Below are 25,386 nucleotides of genomic sequence, written 5' to 3'. Positions count from 1 at the left end.
CACACACACACACACACACACACACACAAATGAACACACATATCCACACCAACATATTCTTTCTATCTTGAATGTATGTGACACTGAATTCTTCTCTGGCCTCCACGTTTCTCACTACTCATGTCCACTCAGTCTCTTGTTTCTATCCATTTGTGAAACTAATGTTCCTCCTACTCTTCCTCCCACTTCCCTCTCTCTCTCTCTCTCTCTCTCTCTCTCTCTCTCTCTCTCTCTCTCTCTCTCTCTCTGTCTAGATGTGGTTGAGTGGGTGAAAGCTGCTCGTCTCAGACGGTCCACCTCCCATGCTCAGCCAAGCGTCCAGAGAGTTCTGGGAGGGCGCGTGCAAAGGGTTGTTCTCCGAGAGAGACAGCATCATTGCATAAGCCTGCAGGAGAAGACAGGTGACTTTTAACTAGAGGAAACTCAATATTTTCAAACACCCATTTTTAGTAACATTTCTCTTTGTCCAATGACATTTTTATGACATACTAAAAGTCTGACCTTTTTTATGACATTTGTTATGGCTTCCTTTACTACTTTGACATTTTTTAAGAAATGAGAGGTTATGTTTTCAGTTCGGTTTGTTGGGTGATTTGTAGTTTTTTTTGGCATACTATACTATACGTTTTTTATGACATTTTGAATGGCATACTGTACTATATTATTTTCTATGATTTTTCTTATACTTCATACCATGACTTTTCATGATTTCTTATGACATTTTTATGACATACTATAGTAGGACTTAATATATAACATATTTTACGACATACTATACTATGACTATTTGTAATGATTTGTTTTTACGATTGTCTGACTGTTTGTGTTTTTTGCTCCATTGAACTTCTTTTTAGCGATGTTGCCATGTTTCCAGATCTCAAGTTGTAATAAACTGTAATTGTCCTTTAATTTCTTGACACTATACCTTGTAATTATATTAATAAATTAATATTTACAAATTAACAATTTAACATGCAGATCACAGAAAAGATAAGAGCAGTTTACAAGTAATATGTTAGTAAGTGAGAGGAAAAGAGGGAGGGGGGCACTATTTAGGTACAGTTTCAGCCAATGTTAACTAAATGAACAGCCTTTTCTTTCCTCAAGCATCTGAAAATGTGAAAGGATCCATCTCATCCCATATCTCTGTATTCTGTCCTTCCTCCTGTCTTATCAGAACAACATGTATTTCCTGTTCCCCCCACTTTTAGTCAATATCCAAAGCCAGTCATATACCTGGGTTTTAGCCTGCCTGTACAATGTCTCTTTCAATGCCTCCGACTCTAGTGAAGTGTTAAATAGGTCTTTAACATCATAGGGTTGCTCGTCTCTGGCTGCTTTACGTAAGCCCTCCAAGCTCTTGGGAAAGCTGGGCAGACCCTCCAGGTCCAAGAGAGAGCTCTCCTCCTCTATACACCTGCACACGAGGGATGGATGGATGGATGGCAGAAACAGGGCAGTATGGGTGGGTTGTGTGATGGATGGATGGATGGATGGATGGGTAAATGGAAGCATAGATGTAGGGAAGGGAAAGATCGAGAGTTTATGTGAGGGAAACGAAAGGAGGAAGTTAAGGTGAAAGAAAACATGAAGAGAAGAAAAAAGGAGAGGTACGATTAAAAAGAGGACAGGTAGAGGGAATAAACTCGGAGAAGGAAATAGATTAGAATAGGAGCTGGAGCTGAAAAAGTCTTTTTGAGTTTTGGGTGTCTGTTTGGGGAACCCTCGTTCAATTGATGTTTTACTTCTGTCTAATGTTTAATTTTGCCATTAGTTCTAATGAAAGAAGGTGTAACGGGCTGTTTCTGTTTATAAAGGTTTTTTAGCAGATACAATGTATGGGGTACATTAGCTGTGGTTGTAGTTGTGTGTAGATTAGATTGTGTGGTTGGTGTAATTTGGTTTTCTATATAGTTCACAAAATGAATACCTGCGAGTGTGTTCATAGCTCATAGCTAACGGAGCCGTCTCCGTCTCTTCCTCCTCCTCGTCCTCCTCATACACTCCTGTTGTGACGGGAGACGGGGACTCTGGCGCCTCGTCGTGAGACTTCTCTGTTAGGCTGCCTTCCTCCTCCTCCTCATCATCGCCCTCCACTTCCTCTTCCTCCTCCTCCAGCCCCTGGAGCCTTAGCTTGGAGTTGGACAAACTGTGGCTGGGTGGGCGTTCCTCCTCAGCCTGGTCTGATCTGCAGAGGGATCAAAGGTCAAAGTAGAGAGGAAGTGTTAGTGATGTTGGCAACTGTTTCTGAAACGACTGCCTTTTTCTTCCCGTAATAAGGCATATGTTTGTTTTTGGCATTCAAAGCAACAGTGCATATGAGTGTGAGCAGTCTATCTAGCTGATCACAAAGGGCCTAAGGAAAAAAAAAAAGGTAAATCATAGGTAGTGTGGTAGCAATGTTTTTCAGAGAAACTAAAAAGAAGGGAGGAACTAAAAGGGAACATATCGGTGGTCCTACTGCAATGATTTAATGATCATTATTATTTATTTATATATATATATATATATATATATATATATATATATATATATATATATATATATATATATAGCAATATTTTATTGCTTACAAACAGTGATTGAAAAGTTTGTTATAGTTATATAGTTTGTTCTCTGTCAGTCTTGATATGTGCGGCTGTTACCATGCCCTGACCATCTAAAAGACATGACTCATCATCACAAGCAGCAAGCGAAACATAAATAATCTGTTGACAGCATGCACAGTCCGACTCCAGTGTCCACACAAACAACATGGCGTGCTGACAGTCTGCCTGGAGCGCTTTTCAAACGGCCCACACATGATTAATTGGTCTGCTCCTCAGAAACAGAGCAGGAGATGGCCTGCTTCAGACCGGTTCCTCTACGCCCCGTAACAGTGGAACATACTTTGTGTGACTGAGGAAAGACGATGGCTGATCTGCAAACAGGCTATCAGCACACCACCATTATGACCTGCCATCTGTACATTTTCCAGCCAGCACCCCAACTCCACCCCCCTCCACCCCACCTTCATCACCCCTAGACCACGATGTCATGGCTCATGATATCATTTCCTCGGGGACAGCAAATTTACCCCTTCCATTTTTTTGCCACACAGTGGACATTTATCAACTCAGACAGGATTACCTCTGGGAAGGGGTGCACAGGGACAGGATTGGGTCACACTCAGTGGGTGGGTAAATACGGGTAGGGGGACTTTGGGGGAGGAGGGGTTCTCCTCTTTCATTCTAGATTAAATATCACTATAATCAAATTGCAGAGCTGGTTGGTGGGGGAAAAGTCCATGCCTGTGCATGGAGACAAAATCGTAGCTCTGACATAGGGGGCCCTGGGTTTTGTCATTTAGTCTAAACACGTCAGTTTGGTGTTTGTGTTAGCGGGCTGGGGGTACGGATATAGCGAGTGGATGGGGGAAGAGCTCCATCATCAGTGGATCTCCTAGATAAATGCCTCAACCTGAGTCCCCCTCAGGGTCCAAACTGCCAACCATTGTAGCCCAGTCCCAGACAAGGAACCAGCTCCAATTGTAGTTTTATCTAAAACATAGAGCTTGAGCCATGGCCTGGGTCCTTGTTCCGGCCCTAATTATGACCTGGCTCATGGTCCCGAGGAGAGAGATGCCTCTTAGTCCCTTAACACTGCAGTGCTGTAAAGTCTGTGTTCATCTAAACCCCCTAACTTGTTTGTTTGAAACTTCCCACCCTCAGAGCAGCAGTGCTGCCTCAGCATCTCCACAGTCCCCAGCTTGGAAACTGGTCAAACAAACAGAGCTACCAGGGACTTTTATTTTGACTGGCTATGATGCTAAAGAGAAGAGAAACTATGTTTCGAGGGCGGTTAAGAGCGATTACAGATAGTCATCCATGAACGTGTGTTTGGCGTTTGACTTCAGTCACTCAGAGGGAGAATAAACAGTGGGCTGTCTGGTGGGAGGACAGAAACCATAATACTTAGTCTCAATTACAGATATTAAAATGTCAGGCCAGCTTGTTGTGGATGAGACTCAGTATTGATCCCAGATGGCAGAGGGGCTAAGTTGCCACTGGGTCTGCTGGCCATAATGCATGTTGACAAGAGGGGGGGATGCTGAAGAAAGAGACAGACAAAGTGAGACTACCAGAAAGGAATTCACATTGAAAATGAGAGCAAGATAAAGATTTAAGGATAGAGGCAAACCCCTGACTGAAAGAGAAAAACATCTCCTCCTTTTCTTTTCCTATACTCTCTTCTTGCCTGAAACCTCAGAAGCTTCCCACCAACTGAGGTATTAACACTGAAAGCATGTCAGGGCTTACAACAGGGAGCTGGCCTATTCTTCAATGGCCAGACTGACTGTTTGGCTAAAAAATAGACAATTTTCATCATTTTACAAGTTATGGTTTTCAAGAGCAAACACACAAGATGATCACTCCTTCCAGAGATACTGGTAAGCAGATTAATTTACCAACTACAGCGGCATACAGAAAGTATGAATTGCAATTCTTCACAAAGACAGCTCAAGGAAAATCTTTAGACATGGCTGAAATGTATCAAACTGGAAAAAAACTAATTTAAAAAAATGGTGGATGATGTCAAAGGAGCTGCAGTAAGAGCTTGTTTGTTTTATTTTTGTTCAATTTAATTAGCAGTGGCTTTTAAAAGTTGCAGTTAGATGAACTGTTAATATGCAGTATGGAATTGGGACAATTGGGTGACTATTGCCATACACATTCAAGCCACTAGAGGGCACTGTGCACCAAGTATTAGCATGTATGTTATTGTGTAGAGGGAAAAGGCACAACTGTTGTTTCACAAAGCTGGTATGTGAGTCCCTGCTTTTTCATACTACACACTACTACACTACATGTCCTGATAAGGGGAGAGATGTCAAAAATGTATTCAAAGTGGGGACATTTCACCAGTTATTTTTGCTTTAGAGTTAGGATTGCCGTTAGGTTTAAAATGATGCTGGGGTAAGAATTAGAGCCGTCATCAGAATTAAGAGGGTTAGCCTCATGGATCAAATGTAATCACTGAAGGTCTTTGCACAAATGTTAATGCGAATGTGGTCCGTGAGAGCAAGTTTTCCGGTTACCTCTTGTCCGAGGAGCTGGAGGCCTGGTTCATCTCACTGTTGGAAATGAAGTTGCGGATTTCTGAGAAGTATGAGTCCTCCTTCTCATCTAAAAGTGCATGATTGTCTGGCTCGGAGTTTGGGGAGGAGATGGTGGTTCCTAGGTTGGAAAGCATCCCGGACTGTTGGCTCACTGATGGGAAAAGCATGCAGACATTTACATTCACAAACACACATGGACATGCACACCAGCCACACACACACACACACACACACACACACACACACACACACACACACACACACACACACACACACACACACACACACACAAACCAAACAAACACAGGTGATTAGTTTGATGATCATCAGAAATATACATAATAGATGAGAATAAGGAAAATGCTAAATATTATGACACATTATTATTATAATACACATTATTCAGATTTGAATATTATATTTAAAAAGCTGAGATTGTGTATTTTTTGGGGTTAAAACTTTGTGAAACTGGGCTGAACATATTTTCTCAAACAGGATAATGTTCATGAAATTTGTGTAGAAGATAAACTGACTGAAGACACGCATTGTTACATTTCGTCAGAAATACTTATATATATACTTATAATATAGTACTTAATAATAATACTTATATATTGTGTTGTGTTCTTGATGTTTTACATAACCCTTCTTCTGAAAAATTAAAAAGGAGGATACCGCAGTTACATACTGTATGACAGGTAACTGAGGAAATGCACTTTTTTTTGCTTATTTGCAGACACTTCAATTTCATGTTTTTTGTTTGCCTTCATGAGATAGCGACAGTGGAGAGATGACAGGAGAGGAGAGGAGAGAGAGAGAGATCCAACAAAGGTCCTTGGCTAGATTTAAACTGGGAATGTTGTGGTTCATAGATGTCATCTTAACCAACTGGGGCAGCCCATAATCGTATCTGTTTTTTTCATCCTGGAACATTACAATGATAAAAAGAGGATGTGACACTGTTCTTGAAGAACTGAACCAAACTGCACTAGTCACTATTTTTTGACATGTGTGACTTGTGTATGTGTAGTCAAACTTGCATTTATAGGTTTAGAAAAATATTTTCTCTTCATGTTGTGTTTTTTAACTTTAGGATGTTTTCTTCATCTGTATCTTTGCAATTTATATTGAATACTTATAGCAGATGCTATTGCTTACTTTAATTTGACTCAGAATTATTTCTAAGTGTTCTAATAAAGTGTATATTAGGAAACTAAACATCTGGGCACTCTGCCACAAGGAACTTGTGTATATATTGCCTCTTATTAACACACTCAAGTCAAACAATGGCATCCCTTGGTATTTGAGAAAGTTAGTTATGTTGGTGATGTCACAGCAGTTTACAGCTCCACTGGGTTATACAAAGTTGCATAAGGTGGAAAACAAGTGTATTGCCTTGTTTCATTAGGGTGCTGTTTTGAATTCAGAAATGTAAGCACAATTGTGAAGCATGGATTACTTGGATGTAAATGCTCAAATACATTTAAATCAATCATTTAGTTAACAAGTTTCTGTTCTATCCATATTCAGCGGCATATACCAACATGCTGGACATAAAAAGGCTGTTTTTGGAAACGTAGTAGGAAAAGCAAGTGTGAATTTTTTAATTGAGTGGTTCTCCTACTTTAAAAAATTCGCAGCACCAAGCTAAACACTTTTTTGAGGTGAAGATTCAACCTTTTCCAAATGGGTAATGTGAGCCATTCATTATTCGGTCCCTGTTTAATAACTATATTTCAGTTCTAACAGCCTCACTTTTCTCAGAGAAAACTGAGTCATAGATGTTGCAAACTGACCAGGAATGTTCTCATGCTCGTGCTTCTTGAGATGGCGGTCGAGGTTGGTTTGCTGACCGAAGCAGCGGTTGCACAGGTGACACTTGAAGGGTTTCTCCTTGTTATGGATGTTGCGGACGTGGCGTTGAAGATTGGATGAGATGCTGAACGAGCGGTCACAGTATTTACACCTGCCAAAAGGAGAACAGAAGGATGTGAATGTGGGTTAAAAGAGCAGCAGAGTAGCATAGTGACCAGGGACTGCCCTTTAACCAGAGGTGGAGGAAGTGTTCATGCTGAGGCGAGTAAGACATTCCTTAAGGCTCACCTTAATTGTTAAAATAAAAACTTGGATTTTAGAGAAGGAGCAAATTTAGACATTGGTAGTAGAGCACAACTGACAAAATCTCAGACAAAAGACAATGGAAATAAGCTGCTGATTATCAGCTACAGTAGAAACCAATCCTAATCAATTAAACTACATAGTGGTTGCGTTGCTAATGGTATTCTCTTTGTTTGAGGGCTTGTATTACCATTTATAAGAGCAGGTGGAGGATGACAGGAAAGGGGAAGAGAGACAGGGGGAATGACATGCAGCAAAGGGCCAAGGGTCGGACTCAAACCCGGGCCACTGCCAAGGACTCAGCTTACATGGGACCCATTCTACTGGGTAAGCTAGAGGTCACCGTCAATGGTATTCTCTAAAACCAGTTTCCTTATTGATTATATTTTGTTTTTTCTCCAGTTGCCGCCAAGGATGCATCGATCTGATACCTCAACGCAGGGCATCTGGCAATAGCCATTTCCAATCTGATCCCAGTGCTTTTTTCCCAAAATAAAATATTTATACCACAGTGCGTGGGACTTATTGGGATCATTGTTATGTAAGTAAAATTAGGCCAGAAATTGATTCAGCCAAACATAAAGTGTGGAGAATAGCAAAAACACAAGCAGACAAATGGAAATACATCTGTGATCGCAAAGACCCTTTCAGAAAGATTAAAGACCAGACTAAACTTAATAGAATACCTGTAGGGTTGTTCCCCTGTGTGTGTCCGCAAGTGTCTGGTGAGGTTTGCAGAACGAGGGAATATTTTCCCACAATACCTGGAGGGGAGAATGGACAGAAAGGCAGGGAAAAGGGTGGTTGAGTAATCAGTGTATTTTATCGTCATTTCACACATTTGATGTAATATAACGCATTTTCATGTATGTAAACATCTGCTGAAAACTGAAAATAACAGGCTGCACGACCGGGCACTTACCTGCAGGAGTAACGCTCCTTGCCCTTGCGGAGGATGGCGTCTGAGAGGGAGGGTGGCGGTGAGCGGAAGTTGAACAGTGGATGAGCGTGTTGCAGCGAATTGGGCGGCACGTCCAGTTTTAGAGCGCCAAAGCTCTCCAGCTTCTCTGTCATGTTCTCCATGGCTGACATCTGAGAAGATGGTAGAAAACAAAAAAATTGGGAACAGGTAAGGTAATATTTTTTATGAGAATCAAGAGATTTTCTCAAGTGGGAAAAGTAAAGTGGTAAAGATTGTGGTATTACTTGCGTATTAAGGGTTTAATTAGAAACCTTGTAGTGTGTGTGTGTGTTAAAAGAGCAAAGGAAGCATTGAAAACAAAGACACAATGTCAGAAAAAGCAGGGAGCGAGGGAAAGAGACAGAGAGCGGAAGCTTTGAGGAAGCAGTATATCAGAGGTTAGCCTTGTTTGTGCTAAAGGCAAGTCACCTCTATGACCTATAACACATTCACAAACACTGAAGTACCATTCCTCCAAGTACCCCCCCCACCCCTCCCTCCCCCCGACCCTCCCCCTCCCATTCCCCCCTACCCTCACCTCCAGCTTCAGTGCTTTGTTCTCTACCTCTTACCTTCTCCTGCTGAAGCTACTGTTGTAGGCCGGCAAACTGGCTAAATGAGGCATTCAAGAGCCTCGATTGGAGCTGTACAATATAGTTTGAGATACCCCCAACTGATAGCCGCTTCCCCACCCCTGAAATCTTGTGAACAAAGGGGGGGCAGTTATGTAGGAGTTTATTTGCCAAAAACAGCTTACATCCTTCCTTTTTTAGTGAATACGGGACGGGAGAGACAGGGACAGACACTCCGTCTCGATGTGTTTATTCGCAGTCTGAGAACGGGTGGAGGGGGAGAGGGGTGATTCCGTCATGAGACTGAATTAGAGGTGGCATTGTGTTTGGATCACTGGGAGGATCACAGCTGAGACTCTGATATGAGAAGCTTTTACAGGGGAGCCTGGAAAAGCTTTTCATCGTGGGGATATTGATTAATGATGAAATGAGTACATGGTGATTATATTTGAGAAGAGGTGCCATTATAAAATGTTTTGCTTGCAAATGACAGAAAATAATTAATGTTAGCTATTCTTATACCACTCATTTGTAAAGGCATGACAACATATATATGTGTAATGTCATATATGAAAATGTATCTGTCTGCATATGCACCAAATTAGTGTTTTGCAAAGTCACAGTTGATAGAGGACACAGATTTCCAGGTCAGATTAAACTGTTTCCCCAATGAGAGCCCCCCATTCTCCTGGAGACAAACACAGGATGTCCTTGATGGACACGGTGCTATTATCTAGCCAGCCAGCCAGCCACAGAAAAAAAAAACTTGGAGGGGGTTGAGTTATTAGCTGGCCTGTGGGCTCCCAGTACTTGAAACAATGCCACAACTAAGATTAGCGTGGCCAAGAGAGTTTGTTACAATTCAAACGGTTATTATTCTCTCTTTTATTAATACTATCATTCCTTGTAATCAAGATTTGTAGAGGTTGGGAGGGTCTGGGGACAGTCAAACAATGTGACTGATTATCAAAGGGGCTGCGATAACAGACTGTGTCTTCTGAAAAAGGTAGAGGTGACGAGGTACACAGGCGCCATTCAATAAACAAAGGAAGAAATCATACAGAACCCTTGAGAAAATAACATCAACACTGTGGAATGATGGTGCATAGGGCCCTATCAATTCAGGTTGCAGCAGCGTGGGAGGCAGGAGTGAGGTATTTTCACATAATACATGGTTTATAAATAATAGTAGATTGCATCTGGGAATAATCAGACTGTATGCAATACCTGGAGGTCAATTCCCCTGTTTGGTATTCCCTCATTGTAGTTTTTGTTTAAAATGCATGTACCATTGGTTGTTTCTACATAAGATTAAACCGAGTGCCTTCCTAGATATAAAATGTGTCTGTGTGTGTGCTGTAAGCTTACCTGTGGATGGAAGAGTGGCGGTGAGGGCCTAAGGAATTTTTCCTTCAGAGCTCCTACGGGGTCGAGTAGCTTCCTCTTCTCCACCCTGCTGGACCAACAACAAGGCAGAGGGTTACGTACCAAGGTCAGAAATCATCTACAACCTCTAACCACACACTTAACACCAACCTCAGCCGTCTTCAATGTGTGAACATAAAAGGATTAAGGTTGATTTTGTGGAAAAAGCTGTTTCTAGTCTAATCGGGGCTGAAATACCTGTATATGGGGTCCATGAAGAATGCTGAGGGCTTGGCGTAGTGAAGGGGTGGTGGCTGGTGTGGCTGTGCCTGGGGCTGCTGGTGCTGGGCGATGGAGGATTGGGGCAACAACTGGGAATGGGCGTGTGGAAACCCAGATGGGGTTTCATCCTTGATGGACACCCCCTTTCCGATGCCAAAGATATGGTTCTTTCTATTTTGTGGCTCAGCTGCCACACCATTATGACCACCTCGGCTCCGGCCACCAATGCTGAGGTCCAATGGCTGTTCTTCACCGCTAGATATTACTAAATGTCCACTACTGCTCCCAGTACTACTAAGGTTTGAAGGGTTTGTTGGGGTTGGAGGAGCTAATTTGGTCTCCTTGGGCTTTGTGGTGAGATCAAACGGGGACTCCCCTGTGGAAGCAGGAGCTCCTGGGGCACCAGAAACCATCTTGTGCAGCTGCTCGCGAGGTGACTTGGGCTCTGCTTTGAAGAACATGCTAGGATTGAGGGCACCTCGATCAGCGCTGAAGGGATAAAGGGAGTTGTGGAAGTTGGGCAAAAACTGAAAGGGAAACATGGAATGGTAGGGCAATGGACCCATCTTCTTCTCCTGATGGAGACCAATCAAACCTGGACCAAAATATTTCTCTGCAATAGAGGCAATGGCTTTGATGGAATCTGTAGATGCATTGGCATTTGTGTTGGTGGGCGGGAGGGCTTGCTCATCAGGAGGAGGGAAGAAGGAGTGCTGGGATGATGCAGAAGAAAGAAAGGGACGATCGATAGCAAAGTTCCCAGAACTAGACACGGCTGATATCAACGCACTGTTTGTGTCTTCTAACTGGTGGCCTTCTTGACTTGATATGGCCCCAGATGGCTTCCTTCTTTTACCACTTCGCTCACGTTCACTCTCTCCATCGCTCTCCAGGTCAGAACCATCACCTGAAGCAGTACCAGTGGTGGTGTCCAAATCTGTCCCACTTGTGGTATTAACATCTTCAAGGTCACTAGCGTCAGACATGTCTGCCATCTTAGATTTTGGCTTGGCCTCTCCAGAAGAAAAATCTAGTTTGTTCTCTTTTTCTCTGTCTTCCAGCTGACTCAAACTGTAACCTCCATTGCTGTTTGTGGAGCTAACCAGGGACAGTGGAGGGACATCTAGGGGACTCCGAGGCAGTTTCACCTCCTGACTGCCTCCTGACTGCTTTAGCAACGGACTAGCCGGCAATAAAGGTGGTCGTGGATACAGTGATGGGGAGAAGATACCTGGGAAACCATGAGGGAGGGATGGGAAGCCATGGGGTCCTGGGGAGAAGGGCAAGCCAGCGTGAGGGTGAGGTCGGGAGGGAAAGTAGTCAGTGAAGCCTAAACCTGACTGGTTTAGACCTTGAAGGTGGGGATGGTGGGACTTGGCCTTGGCCATGATGGGGCTGGAGCTCATGGGAATGCCAGGGTTGAACATCCCTGCCGGCGAGCCATAATGGTTTTTGCCTTCACAGAAGCGGCGATGCTTGTTGAGGGAGGAGGTAGTGCTGAACAACTGCCCACAGTCCTTACACTTAATCTGGGTGCGGCAGTCAGCATGCATACGCTTGTGGCGGCAGAGATTGGAGAACTGGGTGTAGGACTTGTGGCACACCTCGCCTGGGGGAGCAAAAAGACGCAGCCCATCAGGGCCTGGTTAAACCCATTTTAACACTGTCTCTAACTTTGTATACCAAATCAACAGCAAAACATACATCTAAATGGAAACTGCTGATGAAATAGCTCTAGAAAAGAAAGGGAATGTTTTCTATGGATGAAACCAACCACTCATTCTACAAATTGAAATTGGTCCTGATCTACTGTATCTACATTGTATGCATTTTACAATAATAACTGAACATGCAAGAAAGATCATAAAATACATACAGTATGTTATTAATTTCCTTAAAAAAGAGCAAAAATGTAACTCATCCATTATTAAATATGATGTATAATTATCATTCATTATTATTATAGTATTAGTAGTCCAAACTAATCTAAACTATATGTTATAAAGTTTTGCTGTAAAAAAAGCAAATGTGAACAGGTCAAATCTATTATTTACAGAATAAGTTAATTGCAACACAAATATGATCCCTGGACCTGTATGCCTGGTTCAGACGATTTAAATAGGATCAAAAAGTTGGCGTACATGGAGAAGTAGATGAGGTGGAAAGAAAATAGGTATAAAATAAATGGACAGTTATGAATAAAGGAGTCATTAACTTCCAAAGCTCTCACTTACAGATAAAGGGTTTGACACTGCTGTGGATGTGCTTATGCTGTTTGAGGCCTGACGAGGTGGCAAAAGTCTTGCCACACTCAGGACATGTGTGAGCGCGCGCCCCCACGTGCTGGGAGCGGATGTGGCGCTGAAGGTTGCTGGGATCTGTGAACACCTGAAATTTGAAATAAGCATATAAAAATACTATGTATGCCATGAATGAAAAAATGCTGTTCTTTCAAAATGACTAAATGTATGTCCATTACTATTACGAATGAAGACTTAAAAACAAGACCAGCAGAATTTCTGAAGCAGATAAAGCCTGTGTGTTCAGTGTACAACTTACGTGCCGGGTATGCTGTACCTTATCACAGTTTTCACACTCAAAGCGCTTGCCACTGTCATGTGACATCTGGTGACGGATGAGGTTGGACTTCCAGTTGAAGGCTTTGGGGCACTGGTCACACTTGTACTCCCTCTCCTCTGTATGGACTATCATGTGTTGGCCCAGACTTGATAAAGAGAGCACAAGACCATCAGTGAAATGGACTGTATGTGTTGAATGTGTACATCTTTATAGGTACTGCAGTGTGGTAGTTATCACATGTCTGTGTACCTGTACTCATTTGGGAAGATCTTCTCACAGTCTTTACACTCGTGGACAGGCTCGTCGCTGTCCTCGCGTTCCTGTTTGAAGTCCTCTCTCAGTGTGTCAAAGATGGAGCCGGAACTGGAGCACGAGTACTTCTGGTGCCGCCGCAGCTCAAGTGTTGAGGAGAACAGCTCATCACAGTCTTCACAGCGGTACATCTGCTCATCTGCACGCGCACACACACACACACACACACACACACACACACACACACACACACACACACACACACACACACAGAGAGAGAGAGAGAGAGAGAGAGAGAGAAAGAGAGAGAATTCTTTAGCAATCACACAATTAAGCTTCTTGAAATATGTAATATCCATTGAAATCTACCATAAATGCTTAAAGAATATGATATGAATAACAATGTTTTGTTGTCGTGATATTGTTATAAGGCTACCTGCTAGCAATAAAAACAAAATTCTTCATTCATTCCTGTTGTCAAAACTGCATTTTCCAGTTTCACCATTCTTCTTTCTTTCTTATATATCATCCTATACAATATCTTAAATTAAAAAATACATGGAAATTTATCTAAAAAAAATGAAAAAGTCCTCATAAAGATAAAATCAAAACTTGGAGTAACAGCCCCCAATTTTATCTTTAGGAAGAGGACAGTAATATGTTTAGTACGATTAGCTTGTCAACATTTCAGGCAGCAACTAGGACAATCCGCAGGAGGACATTTAATTGTCTCCATTTGGCTTTTGTATGCAAACAAAAATGACTACATTTTATGTGAGTCAAGACAAAACCAACTTTGCTGTGCACAAAGAAACAATTAAGTGCTGCTTTGTATCCTTGTATTTACTAACTCCTGTAGGTTGCATCTCCCTTATGCAGAACCAATCATCCAGTTGTATATAAAAACTGTTGATACCACTAAACAAGAAGAACAATCTATTACCTATCCGTGTGTTAGTTACAGCTAAATAGACTCCCATTCAAATGGTAAAAGCAACAATCCTGCAATTGATATTCACATAAAATGGAAATCAATTAGCAGTGAAATGTAGCCTTAATTAACACAGTTAATTGCTTGTTAAAGCAAGTGTTTGCTTGAGACTGTAGGTGTAATAGCACACAGGGGAAACAATAGGGGCTGGTCTTCCCCTTCCATGTTGATAACCTTTACAATACTTCTCACCACCAAGGTCAAATACATAAAACTCGGCCCAGCGTTTTCAATAGCAAGTTCCTGAGTCAGACGCCAAGTTCAACAGATCAGGGGAAAGCCCAGTGGAGTGTCTTTGTGCACAGCCAATAATGTGTGTATGAGTGTGTGAGTGTGCATGTGAACATTTTCCAAAAGGAATGAGCCACAAGCAACAGAAGTAAGCAGGGGCAGAGTGGCGCCAACCCCATGGTGATTTCAGCGCCAAGCTGCCATACCCTCTTTGCCATGACCCAAGCAGCCAACGCCTGACTCCCCCCACCTCCCCAGGTGTCCCAACACGCCATGCACACCCATCCATCATTTCAAGCTGCACTAAATGAGTTTATCCAAAATGACTTACAGTGCATGGCTCACCTGCTTTCTACTGCATGTGACCGTTTATCCAGCTGGAACTTCTTGGGCACATTAAAAGGGCATTAGTGTAGCAACATCAATGTGTCTAACCTCGGGGAGAAGGATAAATGACCTTCTGGTCAATGGGCCATTACACTGAGCTCAGATGCTAAACTAACTCACTGACTTTGACACCAGTGTGCACATATATCATGGAGAGCAAGTGTTTTACTGTGAGAGAGTTGGCTATCATTTGCTCTAAAGTGCAAACATCTCACCACTCGGATACTTTTGTCTGTGGGCTTTAACAGCGGAACGTGTTTTGCAAAAAACAAAGGTTCATACACAACTACAATAAACTTAGAATTAAAATGCGTGTATGACAAAAGCACTTGCAAACCTCTCTTGCAACAGGAACGTAGGTGTTGAGAAAATCTCTGTGTGGACACTCAGGTGTGCATGCATGTGTGTTTCAGTGAGGATGCACGCAAATAGAGGTGCTTATGAGTGTGCATCACTGTTCCTGTGTTTATTCAGTTAGCCTGGTCTGGGCGGTAAGGGTGTGTGTGTGTGTCTGTGTGTGTGTGTGTGTGTGTGTGTGTGTGTGTGTGTGTGGGGGGGGGGGGGGTTATAAAGGGGAGACTAATAGCTCTCTGGGAGACGAAGGGAAGCACAATTATGTGCAGTTTAGCAGCTAATCTGGGAGCATGGGTGAGGTCTCAGGGGACTCCTCAAGTCCTCTACTTCAAATTCCTTCTCCGATAAGCCAGACACAGAGAGCAGGGCTGCACTGCCAAGCTCCCACTCAGCCCTGCTACCTTTCTCTCTCTCTTACACACACAAATACATGGAGACAAAACAGACACTCTCATCCCTCCTATAGGGTGGACTCTGACTGTCTCTCTTTGTCCTCCTTTCTCTCTGCTTTTCTGTCTCTCTCATAAACATCTTCAAACAGTAGACAGACTGTTGCACTTAATTTTTGTCTGTCTGCCTTCATCGCTCTCTCACACCAACACACAACGCCAAATACTTTGGCTCTGACACACATTGGACAGGTGGAGTGTCTCTCTTTTCTCTCTGTCTGCATCCCTCTTTTTATATTACACATACATACACACAGAGGAATTGAACAAATCATTTACAAGTCTGCTCCATCTTTGACACACTCCTAGAACAAGCCAATCTGCTTCTTTTCAATAATCAAGCTTGCTTTGAGCTCCCGTCTCTTCCTGTTCCTTTGACATGGAGATCTGTGCTTAAACCGTGCATCATGCATGGGGGGAAAACTGGTGAAATGCAGAACATCTCACGAACATCTTGTTCTCCCTTCACCATTTTATAGTCAATGACAAGTAAGAGTAATCTGATTTTTTTCTGTATCCCTAGTTCCAGAAAGACTGGAAACACAACAAAACAATGTTACCTGACAACAGCACTTCACCACAATAAGTCCAAGATGTTTAAAGAAATACAGCGGAACTACGGCCCCTTTTCCGCTTAAGTGAACTTTGAAAGAAAAGCCCAGATCGACAGTGAACAGCTGTCCAAGTTAGATTATAAGATAAAATATTGGATATATTCAGTCTGACGTATAGAGGCACGGTTCAAAGGTAGTGAGTACAGTGAATCAGGTTACCCACTGAGAGGGAAGACAGGCGGGCGAGAGCACCTAAAAACGTGACGCACTTTGAAATGTGAGCCAGTGTACAGACAATTGTCTGTACACTGGCTCACATTTCAAAGTGTTAACAGTGTACAGCAAGGTGTACAGGAGCACTCAACATACACAATCTTGCAGAATTTAGTATTATAAAGGACAGCAAAGATCCAACGAAAATACACATACATTTATTTGTAAGATAGATTGATAGATAGATAGAAGTCAGAAATTATAGGATATATTATGTTCATTCAACACCACTGACCCAAAAGGTTGGAGAATGGGGAATAGGATTTTTTTCTTCTCAACATCAATTGTAATTTGCATAATATTTAACACGTTTGAAATCATGGGTTTAAAGACTGGATTAATAAAAAAATCGGATTTCAGGCTGCCTCATCAGGTTCAATCAACTTGTATCTTTTAAATGATTTAACAATACTTTACATCATGTGCCGCTTCTGTTATTATTTTTGAAAAAGAATATTACAAGTTCCACTGAAAACAACAATAGGTTTGATCAACGTTTTTTTTTTTTTTTTTTTTTTACGGAACACGGGCCGATTCTCAGGGGCATCAAATCACTAAACACATGGCAGGGAGTCCGTGAGTCTGATACTATATCTGGCTAATGGTCACTAAAACCTCCCAAAACGCTTACGCTGAAATTCTAGGGGGCAGACTGCAACGTTGACTTGTGAATTAGTTCGATATTATTATTATTATTATTATTATTATTATCGAAATGTGACAAATAGAATGCCAAACTCTCGGCTTAAAGGTCATGTGTGCTCCCAATAAGTGTTCCTAAGAATATTAGGCTACTTCCTAATAATTTCTGTTTGATCCTGGCTTTCCGTCAGCAGAAAATGTCTACTCGCCATAGGATGTGAAAGTGGCACAAGTGCCAAAGTGCCAATTGACGCCCTAATACAGTATTTCAGACAAAGAGGCCCAATACTGTACATTGCAGCATTGTAAGCGCACAATTCAGACCAGACTCTTACGAGTAGCCTATTGGCAGGCCTATTTTAAATGACAGGTCCAAAAACGGCTTCAACCAGATGCTTTAATGCGGGATTTAATTCTATCCTTGAAATTTATGATTCGAATAATTCACATTTCTTGAGGAAAAAAATATATATATATTGGAGGGAGAGATGGTGTCTTTTCCCCCGTCACATTAGCGAGGTTATGGAGTGTGTTGGCCGCGAAAGCAGCACAGGATGCAGGTTGGAGTTTGTTTAAAATGTGCGCTAATGACGCGCATTAATCTTACCTTGTAGGTTGGGTGCCATGGATCCCTCGGGGAAAATTCCGTCCTTCATATACACTAAGAGCTCCTCCCCTGCGTCAATGTCCCGGACAGCTTTATAATAAATCTGAGGAGGGAGAGAAAGAGAAAGAGAGAAAGAGAGAAAGAGAGAGAGAGAGAGAGAGAGAGAGAGAGAGAGAGAGAGAGAGAGAGAGAGAGAGAGAGAGAGAGAGAGAGAGAGAGACTTTAACTTAAGGTCAAGATGGAATTAATAAGTCTGGACCCCCATATTTTTATTAGGCTATCGCAATTTAAGGAAGGGCCTACATCTGAAATTGCTAATTTTAGCATGACTGTTATTAGGAAAATAAAACACCATGCATGTCTAAAACAATATACATTTTCCAGGCTGCAGCGGATTAATGGAAACATATTTTGGCCGCAATATTTCATTTATTTGTAGGCAACCAATTAAAAGCAGGGCCGTCAGGTGTTATTTTAATATATGATACCACACAATAGTTTGTTTTATTCTACATTTAGGCTACTCAAAGTTTATAAAATAATCAAAACGAATAGAAAAACTATATATAATTTTATATAATATAAAGTTTCCCTTTGTATGCACGTTAGCCTACTTAAAAATGGTCTGCGTTCTTTCACAAAGAATAAGGCCTAATCAAACATTTAAAAAAAAAAAAACGCAGAAGAAATCCAGACGATACAAATGATGCTGTAATGAGTCTAAACAGTCAGAAAGAAAAGTGGTGAGCAAAACGAAAATAAACATCAAACAGCTCAGCTGCTGTGGTGCGTTTTTCTTTTCTTCATTCACAGCTGCAGCAAACCGGGGTCGGGTCTTTACACAACTATTCATTTGATTGAGGTACATTAACTTGTGTGATCGGGCATAAATTCCTGCTGAACTATGAGTTTTTTTGCTAGAAGTATAAAGACAAGGAAAAACTAAGGAAACAGGAATAACGGCAATATTCGAGGCCATTCAGAGCCGAGGCCTTATCAAGTCTCTATTTCACATTTAGAAAATCCGTGAACCAAGCTAAGCCTACACATACAGGCTAGTCTGAAAATATATTAAACCGGGTCACAATAAACGTGTATAAATTTCGAATTAAATATAGCACAGCTTCATGCATCCCAATAAACCACAGCGCAACCACTTCAAGCTGCATGTAGCTAAGCTGTTATCTCCGATCCGAACACATGGGGGCGCTCTGCACCAACCGAACGAAGTCATCACAGGAAGGCAGAGCACACACACACACACACAGAAACACACAGAAACACACAGAAACACACACACACACACACACACACAAACAGTCTAACACAGAGGAACGAAGCTAACTTCCAAGACTTAGTGCTCTTAGGACAAGACAAGGAGCAAAGGCCTAAAATCAATCAAAATAGGCTATCACGTCTTATTATTAGGCTATTGTCATTATTTATTTATTTTTTAATTATTATTATTATTATTATTATTGTTTTGAATAATTATTATAATTTGTATTACAACAATTAGGCTACACACAGCGGCTGCGGTAGCCTCTCTACGTTGTTTCAACCTGACCTTTCTTTTCTCCGTAAGATGAAATAGTTGAGAAAGTTGCGCGGCGCTGCGGAGAGCCTCCAGCTGCAGTAGTACTTCAGTCCCGGTGGAGTTGGCGACACAACCCATAGTAGGTCTACCGGAGAGGGAGCGGGGCGCTAGAGCGGACAAGGCCGGGGAGAGGAGTTCGCGGAGCGGCCAGGCGCGCTGCAGACGGTCGGTGATCGCTCCCTCTGGCTGGATGAAGCCCGACGCTCCTCTGCTGGGCTACTCTCTAATCTAGTCAGTGAGCGCGTCTTTGATGATGATGAGTCTCTCTCTCTCTCTTTCTCTCTCTCTTTCTGACTCTCTCTCTCTCATTAGTGATTCCCTATTGCCCCTCGGTGCTCTCTCGGTTACCCGTCGGCCACTCCTCCTCGTCTTATCTCCAGCCAAAAGGATTGAGGGATCTGCGGCGGAGACCCCTCCCCGCATCTCCGATCCCAGCCACCGCTTTGGCCGCTTGATAAATCTATTATTGATGTAAATAATGGATAAAGCAGCCTGACAGACTTGCACTCTCTCTATCGGTCACTCTATCACTCTCATATGCACGGAAAAATACATGCGCGCGCTCTAGCAGCTAAGCACAGAAAATGTATCAATAGGCTTTTTGCGGATTAAAGTTATTTAAGTTAATGGCATTTAATACAGGAACATTATTTCGTTCACTTTCTTTCAGTCTGGCCTAAACGTAAGGGCACTAGGAGCAATTCTTTAAAACTTTGAAGTCAAGTCGGATTTATCTGGGGTCAGAATAGTAATTTAAACTAGGATCTTTAAAGATGATATTTTACTTGTGAAAGATGAAAATGTCTCTGTTTTATGCATTCGTCATCAAACAACAAATGTAATTCATTTTATTTCTTTAATTTATTCAATATTAATATCATTATTTTATTTCAATCATTTTATTTATTTGTAGAGGGGGAAAACAAAGAAAAAATGTTCGACACGGAAATGTTCACTGAAAAAAAACACTTGAACGAATTCTAGAGGAAGAACCACTTTGCAATATCCTATAATTCCACAATTTGTAGCCTATAGGCTATATATGTGATATATCTTGCGTTATTTTAAATATTTTAACATAGCTTCATTTGTGATATTATTAATGACACACCTTCCACATTATTATTACAGGATTATAGATTAGAAGATAATTAGCAATTACACATTTTTTCTTTTTAATTAATACAGCCAGTTGATACATGTGGCAATTTTAATTAATGAATTCATATTTATAGTGTCTGCATTTAGAATCTTAGTATCTTTGTTTGTGTGTGTGTGTGTGTGTGTGTGTGTGTGTGTGTGTGTGTGTGTTTCTACAGTAAGGCCTTCACACTCAGACCTGTCTTGACCTCTTACCATCTCTGTCCAGTTTTTAAGGCCTCATCAATCAATGCCAGCCATAGGGCCCACAATAATCCCCCACTGTGTGGCCTCACACTCACAAACACACACACACACACACACACACACACACACACACACACACACACACACACACACACACACACACACACACACTAGTGTCTATGTATTGATGAATCCATTCCGGGGTAGAAGGGCAGATCAAACAGCATGGAAAGGCTCCAAAACACAAAAGATGAAAGACTGACAAGAAGGTGGACAAGGTTCATCTTCTCTTTAAAACCTATCAACTACACCCCCCCCACACACACACACACACACACACACACACACACACACACACATAAATACTTAATCTTAATCTTAAAACCCGGCAGCACTTCTATAGAAACTGTGTCCAGAGCCCATTTGTTTGCATCTGATGTGGAAATAAATATATAAAATAATACAAAATTATTGCATGACCATAAATATCTAAATGATGCATTATCTTGCACATATTTGTTCATCTTACATCATTAATGACAAACAAATAAAGAAATAAATCATACACTTGCTTTTTAAAAGGTTACAGCCTGCATTTGAATGTGCCCCATGTGCACATATTTCAATAAACTCATGCATTGTGCATGCTGATACAAAAAAGGAAAAGAAAATCACTGAATAGTCTGCTAAATTATACATTTTAGCACTGAGTGGCTGTGTATATGTGTGTGTGTGTGTGTGTGTGTGTGTGTGTGTGTGTGTGTGTAGTAAATAAATCATAGGGTCATACCTATGAGCCACTACACCAAGCAACTGGTCAGACAAACAATAGCAAAGCCGTTCGCTAAGTACAAACAACAGCAAAACACATCAAAAAACAATCATGCACGTGGCCTCTCTGGGTCTGATAATTCTCCACAATTTTCGCTGGTGCCCTGATTCTTTCTTTGACATTGTGTGGCAGTGGCAGGGGGCACTGATGTGAAAATCTTAAAAGGATTAGGCGGGTTGGTGTTGCCAGCCAATTGGTGCTTGTCAATCTCTGGGGGCCCCTGTGTGTTCCCTCTCTCACTTGGTCCAAGCCCCCTTTCTCTCTACCGGTCAGGCTTAATGTCTGAAGCTTAAATGGACACACTAGCCTGTCCCCTCGGTGTGACAGAGTGACAGGTGGTAGATCAAGACATGAGGACAGAGAAGGAGACAAAGACAGCGAGGAACAGGCGACTAGAGACCGAGACAGGAGGGGGAAAGAGCCATGTAGGCAGGGATTAGGAAACAAATAAGAGTGGAGTGACAGGAATGTGGAAACACACAGGCAAGTCATATGGATGCATTTGGCTACTGTCATACCTCCATCACATTTTCTTGGTTTGTTTCTTTGTCTTTGTTTTGAGCTGACAAGTTTTTATTCTCATTACTCTTTTGGATGCATTTTCTATGTATATCTCAGTACATGTGAGTTCTCATAATAGTCCAAACTGCACTGAGAGTGAAATGTGTGTCAAGTAATGGCAGAGTAACACTGCTGGTATTTCATTTACAGAAACTGGGACAACAGTCAGCAAAGCAGAAAGAACAGCCTCTGAAGGATAAAGAGAAACAGAAATATGCATATATATTACAGCAGTAAGTTGTGGCACACACATTGAATGGGGTTGGGGTTAGGGCCTAGTTAAGCAGTTGGGGTTTTATGGGCACTGGCTGGGCATCTTTCCAAAAGTATCCAATGCCTTACCCAGGCTTCTTCAGAGAGAGAGAGAGAGAGAGAGAGAGAGAGAGAGAGAGAGAGAGCTGATGGGATATAAGAAGCGAAGAGAGAGAGAAACTACTGCTTCCACAGCAGGCCGTGCCTTGGATAATGGGTATTATGGGTATAGGAGTGTCAGGCTATTTTTCAGCCTCTTTACATGGGTCATTTCCTAACAGCACTGGCAACTGGCCCAGCCACAGACACACAATAGAGCCATTCCTTGGTCATTAACAGCACACACATTTTGCTACCACAATGGTAAACACACACATACTGTAAGTGTGCAAGCAGAGATTCACACAGATCAAGCCAGTTAGCAGATGGGAAACAATTGCAGCTAATCCCCCTTGCCTCTTGCAGACAATGTGGTGCTGTTTCTTTCATATCTGGACCACAGATCCAACCAGGACATCTCTGTCATGTCAATTACCTGGTCTCCGGTGAGGTGACAGGCGGCGAGGTTCTGCTCCTCAAATGACGGTGCAGAGCGGACGTATTTGAGCCAGCTGTTGCTGGTGGCATCTGGGCCTGTATCCAGCGCAAACTTGACGTTGCCCATGTTGTCCACCACCTGTTGGAGAGCAATAGGTTAGATATTATAAAACGTGATACTTATTTTATTTATTTTTTACAACTGAAAACATGCTATCGACAACTTCCACTTAGAATATTTCCATATATTAAATTTTCCAAAGAGGATCTGGGCGGTTAAAAATGCAACATTTTAAAAGTGCACATCAGGTTATAGAAAAGCTGTGCCAGGAGTTTGATGTCAGTCAACTTTAAGACACACAGAGGCAACATGTCAGTGGGTGTTAGGGCCACCTAACCTTGTCAATCCCAACAACAAGAAGAGGAAAGAGGGAAAGGAGGAGAAAGGAGGAGGGAGTAGACAAAATGTGGCCTCTTTCACTTGTCTAAAGACTTTCTCTGGCACATATTGATCACCCTTTGTAACCTCTACACCCCCCCGAGACTCCAAGATCGGGTTTCGTGTTACCCGCTTTCACAGAGAATGAAGGAGGATGGAGGTAGAGGTGAAGGAGGAAGAGGAGGAGAAGGGCTTATTGTGGAGCAAAACATGAGGGGAAAACCAGGAAGGAGTAACAATGCTTCATGTATGCGTATAAGAATGGGACGTCATTCTTCCCAAAATTGTAAATTATGACATATTTGAAATGATAGGGAATGAAAACAGACATTATACAATGATTAGTGCAATAACGAACAGCAGAGACTGCAAAAGAGGCCGCATATATTTTAAAGGCCAGAAATGTTGCTTTCTACTCTTGGCTCCTTTGAGTGTATTTGTGTGTGTGTGTGTGTGTGTGTGTGTGTGTGCGTGGTTCTGTGAATCTGGGGGCAGCTCAGCTGAAACCCTTAAGCCCACCCTCAGCACCAAGCTGGGGGTGAAGCTCCGATTTCGCCCCAGCGCTGCATGTGATACTGAGCCTGTGTGAATCCTCTGGGGAGAACTGGCCTGAGAAAGAGCAACTCCTCTAATTACAACTCCCAATCAGCCTGGCCTGAGTTCAGCGCTGACCTCTAGCTTGACTCGCTGCGCTCCTAATTACAGTCAAATGTCTGCCGAAGGAAATCGAGGTGTGATGGAGAAGAACCAACAAACCATCTGACGTTTTTAGATGTGCAAAGTTCGTGAACCTCTCTAACTGGCTGCTTTTCTAAAAGGCATGTTCGTGTTTTTTTCCCAGCTCGTAAAGTGTGAATGGTCATGTTCTTGTTGTCTGGGTGAGCGCGTGCAGAAGGTGTATTTTTGTGGGTAGGGTGCAGGTGCCAAGTTTGGTGAGTAAATATGTAAAGGGTCTGGTTGGAGGTGTAGAAGAACTGCCATGCGCCTGTTTTTACAAATACGGCAACCGTTTCAGGCAAATGCATGTGTGCTTAGCTGTGTTAACGGCTTGAGGTAAAAGTAATGTTTTTACTTTTGAGCCAAGGTGTGAGTTTACCCTCCTCACTAAATGTGACTGCTTTAGAACAACAATGCCTGTTAATGCCTTGGCTAAAAATAATCAAAACCGTAACCTATGTTTTAAAATCCTGTTCCTGTTATGTATTTTCTGTAATTCACACTGAGATCCTCAGAAGCAAATAATGTGATAATGTCCACTGGAAAAGCTTTTAAATAAAAACTGAATCGTAGCCATTCCTCACTCTCCACATCTACAGCTACTGCCTCTTCTGCTTTCAGTTTACAGCTTAAACACCGGCACTTGATCGAGTCCAGGCCTTTACTTTATGTGTGAAAACAGTCACTGAAAACTAACCAGGCATACCCCCACCTACTACTCCACCCAATATCTTTTCTGCAGGCGGTGGAGTCAGAGTGCACTTGTCACGGCATTGCCGGGGAGCTGCGACAGGTATCGTACATGTTTCATGAACACATGGAGAAAAGATAAAATCCCGATGGAGTCAAATTGGGATTGTTTCTTCTTTTTTTTTAGGGGGAATAGGTGTGGGAAGGGAAGTGGGGACCACACAACTCTGCACAGACTGACACACACATGTATGAATACTGCCATGCCTATGTATTTGGCATAGTAGTATTCACGCATACAACGCATACACGCACGTTTTGGTTCCCCCCTTCTTCTATATACACACACACAAGGGTCTGATCACAGGCCTAATGAGCTGCAGACCTGTGTGTGTTGTGCGTTTTTGAATGTGCGTGCGTGTGTGTGTGTGTGTGTGTTGTCTTGGAAGCCTGCTAACACCCTGTCTCCGGGTGGAAGCCTGATTTATAAGGCTTCAAATGAGGTGCAACAGAGAAGGGGAACCAGAACAAGCCCACGGCTGATTGTTTGTTTATTTACCTTACTTTTTTATTTTACCCCCTCCCTACGTCACGGTGGGTGGGGGGACGAGGCCCCAGGGTGGAAATCATCAGCTACACGTGTGCAAGGATTTCAACAAAACAAAGCGAATCAAGTTTCCCCCTAAAGTTCTCTCTCC

General features: G+C 42.3%; 2 protein-coding genes across 7 annotated transcripts in view; both read right to left on the bottom strand.

Moving 5' to 3' along the window:
* On the bottom strand, positions 1-22,912 carry prdm16 (PR domain containing 16). Of its 6 annotated transcripts, none has more exons than XM_028583583.1 (13): positions 22,841-22,912; positions 17,717-17,819; positions 13,226-13,427; positions 12,956-13,121; positions 12,631-12,784; positions 10,373-12,038; positions 10,118-10,205; positions 8,139-8,308; positions 7,903-7,980; positions 6,895-7,064; positions 5,078-5,249; positions 1,931-2,188; positions 1-385 (listed from the first exon to the last, which is right to left on the bottom strand). In XM_028583583.1, the coding sequence occupies exons 2-13, from the start codon at positions 17,763-17,765 to the stop codon at positions 373-375; spliced, it is 3,186 nt and encodes a 1,061-aa protein (XP_028439384.1). In that variant the 5' UTR covers positions 17,766-17,819; positions 22,841-22,912; the 3' UTR covers positions 1-372. The 6 variants fall into 6 exon arrangements, with proteins under 6 accessions (XP_028439384.1, XP_028439385.1, XP_028439387.1 ...); XM_028583584.1 differs by having other exon boundaries at positions 10,118-10,202; XM_028583586.1 differs by having other exon boundaries at positions 10,373-12,005.
* The window catches only part of LOC114558545 (PR domain zinc finger protein 16-like), a 161,284-nt gene continuing 158,645 nt past the window's right edge, over positions 22,748-25,386 (bottom strand). Inside the window, exon 4 of the mRNA XM_028582606.1 lies at positions 22,748-22,981. Within this exon, the coding sequence (XP_028438407.1) occupies positions 22,748-22,981 (234 nt within the window). The remainder of the gene's footprint in view (positions 22,982-25,386) is intronic.

The sequence above is a fragment of the Perca flavescens genome, chromosome 7 (genome assembly GCF_004354835.1).
Source record: "Perca flavescens isolate YP-PL-M2 chromosome 7, PFLA_1.0, whole genome shotgun sequence".
NCBI classification, from domain to species: domain Eukaryota; kingdom Metazoa; phylum Chordata; class Actinopteri; order Perciformes; family Percidae; genus Perca; species Perca flavescens.
This window is presented reverse-complemented; position numbering and strand designations above follow the sequence as displayed.

Bases quoted from the DNA above. Each gene is read 5' to 3' on its own strand.
- prdm16 (XM_028583583.1), bottom strand. From the start codon at position 17,765: ATGAAGGACGGAATTTTCCCCGAGGGATCCATGGCACCCAACCTACAA. The intron at 13,428-17,716 runs GTAAGATTAATG...GTGCGCGTGCAG, and splicing joins CATGGCACCCAACCTACAAG to ATGAGCAGATGTACCGCTGT. The intron at 7,065-7,902 runs GTATTCTATTAA...TCCTTTTGGCAG, and splicing joins ACAGGGGAACAACCCTACAG to GTGTAAATACTGTGACCGCT.